Source organism: Fulmarus glacialis, unplaced genomic scaffold (genome assembly GCF_000690835.1).
Source record: "Fulmarus glacialis isolate BGI_N327 unplaced genomic scaffold, ASM69083v1 scaffold38764, whole genome shotgun sequence".
Classification (NCBI taxonomy): Eukaryota; Metazoa; Chordata; class Aves; order Procellariiformes; family Procellariidae; genus Fulmarus; species Fulmarus glacialis.
In genome coordinates this window covers 50009-54495 of record NW_009209591.1, presented here as the reverse complement: position 1 = coordinate 54495, position 4487 = coordinate 50009, and the positions used below count along the sequence as shown (strand labels likewise).

General features: G+C 42.2%; 1 protein-coding gene across 1 annotated transcript in view; it reads right to left on the bottom strand.

Moving 5' to 3' along the window:
- The window catches only part of DUPD1 (dual specificity phosphatase and pro isomerase domain containing 1), a 25993-nt gene continuing 21506 nt past the window's right edge, over positions 1 to 4487 (bottom strand). The window contains exon 4 of the mRNA XM_009576878.1: positions 1 to 295. Within this exon, the coding sequence (XP_009575173.1) occupies positions 48 to 295 (248 nt within the window). The 3' untranslated portion in view covers positions 1 to 47. The remainder of the gene's footprint in view (positions 296 to 4487) is intronic.

Genomic DNA, 4487 nt, shown 5'->3' with positions numbered 1-4487 from the left:
TTTTATGGAGTTTCTTTTCCAGTAGCACAACCCTGCCAGGAACAATACTAGATGGTGGTGCTGTTCTTGTCATCATGAGATGGTAGGCTGTTTTTGGTGTTCCTCCTCTGCAGTGCCAACGCTATGTCCAGTTCTCTCAGCTGCTTCAAGAAGCCCCGGTTTGGCAAGATGCATCGGTGTTTTGATACTTGCTCAATGGCATCCACCACTGTCATGTTCTTGTAAATCATCAGGTAAGCCAAGACCAATGTGGCTGACCGGCTGCGACCCATAGCACAGTGAACCAGAACCTTGTCTGTGGAAACAGAGAGATAATGCAAAGATGACACTGGGTAATTTCTTTTTTTGACAGTGAAAGTTTCTATAGTGCCCCAGCTCTGTACCCTTACCAGCACTTTTTTAAGGCCCATCTTTTTACAGGTGGGGAAACTGAGGCTCTAAATCTTACTGTAGTAGCCGAACACCATCTACATTTGAGATTAGCCATTTAATCCTAAACCAGGTATCTTTGAATTTATTTGTGAACAAAGGTTGCAGAGAAGGCCTGGGGGCTGCAGCCTTGCATTGAGTAACATAGCAAGCCCCACTGCAGCCTAATCTTGCATGCCTCATAAGCAGCATGTATGTAATTCTGGGGGTATAATGAACAAAGCACAAGGCTGTGGGAGGGTTTGGTATGCTATCAAACCATTATTCCATGAGGAAAAGTGGGATGCACGGAGGTGCCTTTCTCAGTTTTACCAGCTAGGCACAAAAGCTAACCAAATATGATTATTTTTTGTTGTTCTGACAAAGATGTCCTTCAAGATCTGGAGTGCATCACTTTATGCCCAAATACTTCATTTGTAAAATGTAGCTAACAAGGCTTTTTTAAGGCTCAGTTTTTGAGGGCAGAGGATAAGAAGGGCCATAGAAGTTAATAGGCATATAACCCGGGGGATAGAAAGAAACCACCTCTTAAACTGCAGAAAAGCTTCTTTAGAAATCTCTGGCTAGTCACCCTTACCCTATCATGTTGAATGAAAGTAACATTTGCCCACCACCACCTCCTGTCTGTTTTACATGATCATCTCCTTGCAGTAGTGGCCTGTCTTGTATACTGTGAGTGCAGATTCTCTGCTAATAGTTTTCATCTCTGAATAAATGTGCCTCAGGATTTAGCTTTGTGACATTGCTTGGTTTAACTTTGGACTTCCAGAGGCAGAAAGTCCTTGGCTTCAGGTGCTAGCAAGGATGTAAGCCAAAGTGGAAATTTCCCTGTTTGCTATGTCTGGGGGAGGCAGAGGAAGAGAACAGTAGGTGGGTTCAGGTCTGATTGACAGGTTTTGAAACACTTAAAAGATTTCCAAAAATGATTCAAAGCCCTTGAGGGGGTCTCACAAAGCGTTGAACTGCTGAAGGAAGTAGATTTGGAACACTCTCTCTAACACCCTGCTAAGCTGAATTGCCACAGGAAGAAAAAAAATCCTGTCAGGGCCAACAATAGTTTATCTCTGTTAGCTACGCCTAGTGAGAAGTGTTGGGTGCAAAACCACGACTCCTGACGATTAACTCCTTTGCTTCCAGGCACAAGAGGATGTCTTGGCACAAGTAGCATTGCTGTGTAATGGATGCATCAAGAATTGCCAACACTAGAGGATTAATGGTTACAGTCTGCATCCTAATCCCAGCAGATAGTCTTAGAGGCATCTTGGCAAAATTCCAGTCTCTCTGATAACTAGAAGTGCCTCTTCCTCTCCTGGAAAATGATAATCCCTTCTATTATTACTGCAAATATTTGAAACGGATGAAAACTCTCATTTGTTCAGCCCTTCATGCTTCTCTTTAGAGCTTCCCACCTTGTAAATGGGTTGCTGTTGAGGCGATAAAATACATGATAGGACAAGGAAGACTTTGCTTTGTGTGGGTGGCAAATGCAGGGGGATCTAGGAGAAAATGTACAGTTTTATATTGTGTTAACAAAAGCAAAATATGGCTGTACAATTTTCTGAAATGCCTCCTGGTTGTAGGAAAATGAAGTCTGTCCTTTCCTGTGTGTGAATATTCAAGATCTGACTGCCTGTTACAGCAAAATGCAGGGCCATATCCCTTCTGTACTATTTTGTAGTCTCTTCAGTTCTGGCAAAAGGACCAATCTGAACCCTCTTTCCCCAAGAGGGAGTCTGCTCTTGCAGTCTTTGATTCTGACCACTTATATTCTTCAAGGTGTGGCTGAATATAAAATATCAGTGCACAGAGCCAGAGGTCTGCTGAGTGGTGACAGGTTCCTGAGCTATTTTGGTCACTTGACTTGGGCTTGTGTTTCTTGAAAATCTGTCTAGATTCTGCACTGCCTTTCCAGAGTCAGATGGAAGTGATGAATGTTGAGGTGTCTTTGGTCAAGTGCCTTGCGTCTTTGTCTCTTATGTTTCTTCTCACATTGCTTTTATCATCTCGGTCTTTAATGTGTTTTTTCCCATGACATCTTCACGTGAAAAAAAAATGCTATTCCCCTGTACTTTACATTCTAAGGAACTAAGACACCAAGGGAATGAGTACTAAATCTGTAGCGTAGAAGGGAACTTAAAAACCTCTTAAAATCATGTCTTCCTTTCAGGTAAATCAGGCTTCGCTGGTACAAATTTTAAGCTGTCCTATGGTCTGAATTGCATGTTTGGGGAAATCTTTATGCACAGCTGAATGATAGTATGCATAACTGTGAACAGTTCGAGGTTGCCTCTAAAACTTACTCTTATAACTGACTTGCTTTCACTATTCTTAAGTCCATCTGCCCATGCTTAAAGTCTGCAAATACTGCTCTGATCAGGGAGTTTCTTCACCATCACAATGAGTTTGAAGGTTAAGTCAGATTTACTGCATTGGGGCTGTGTTTTGACAGCATCCAAATTGCCAAGCTTTCTGGCCTGTGGCAGAAAGAGAGAGGCTTCTTCATTTGCCTGACAACTTGTTTCGACAACATTGACTATTGAGCAGCTTCCCAGCAAAAAGCATTGTATGAAGACATCTCTCCAATGAATTTGATCATTTGGCTGGCTGAAGGTCAGCCAAACAATGTGATACAGCCGAAGCAAACTCGTTAGTACATACATTCTGGTCACAAAAGTTGAAACTTCTTTCCTTTTTCCCCTTTTCCCTCTCTTTGCATTTGCAAAGTAGCAAATGAGTGTAATGGTGTTACTGATCAGAAGTATTTAGCATCATGTACTGAAGTCCCATGTTATTACCACTGGAGGTAGGTACTTAGTTACTTACTATAAAATCCAGTTTAGGAATCTGGATGCTATTTGTCAGTCAGGAAGATGCACACAAATAGTCCTTTCATTAGGCACTTGAAATACATAGTACCTTTCTACACTAGATGTGCATTCACAAACAATGCATTTATGTTGTTGGAGGACAGCACTAGTTACTTGCCTCTAGTCTTTTCTCCTGTAAGTGTAAGAGACATCAGTCTACTCTTTAGTCGGAGCTTCTGGAGTCATTCTGTTGTTCTGTAAATGTGTTTTGGAAAGCTACTGTCATGCATTCAACCTCAATCTCGTGGGCCATGCATATGTGCCTTTATGCATATCTTTGGCTGGGATAGGAGATACATATTTAGTGTACTTTTCCCTCATGAGAAAGTAAAGAGCTTTCTCTTTTTCTTCGTGAGTGTTATAGGAATTCTTTATTTTATTGGTCTCCATCAGAAAAGATCCTAGCTGTCTTATTTAAAAACCATGCGAATGTGGCAGGCAGTGCACAGCTACAGAAATGATGGCAGTTGGTAGCATCTACTTAAGTGCATATTTGTTTTGTTTTGTAGAAGTTCATCCAGTCACTCTTTGATTTGGTCTTGTGTTTCAGTGCTGGACTGGTGCTTGATGCTGTCTCAGAACTTCCTGGACTTTCATGCGGTTTTGAAACACAAAGGTTGATACTCCCCCCCAACCCCCACCATCCTTCCCTGCCTCAATATTTATGGGGATGCAAGTTTTTTTCCTAGCCTTTGCTGCTTCCCTTGTGGTTGTTTCTTTACCTGTGCAGCAGACAAAGGTGTTACAGGAACAGGAGGGTGATGGGAGTGAGGAAATCTGCTTTTCTTATTTCAGCTACTCCAGTCTGATACTGACCTCTGGCCTCCAGCCATGGCTAGACACAGGTGCATGTTAGTTATCCACTCCTTCCCAAAGGCTGTGCTTCAGACATACTTTTTTGAAATACCAAATACCTTTCTTCATAAGCAAGTAAGCTCCTGAAGCAGTTTCTGTTGCTATTAGGACTTTGATTTTTAAAACTGAACTGCCTTCAGGACTTTCTCCTGAACAAGGGAAGGGACTGTTGCTGTAGACTGTATTTGCTGAAAGGTAAAGTTGTAAAGACCTGGCTGGCTATTGGGGGCAAGCTAGGTGGTAGCTGGCTACAGCTGAGCTAAACAGCCAAGAATGGAAGCTGACACAAGGCTAGAAACTTGATATGTGACCCTCTGATATTAAGGTCTTTGTAGG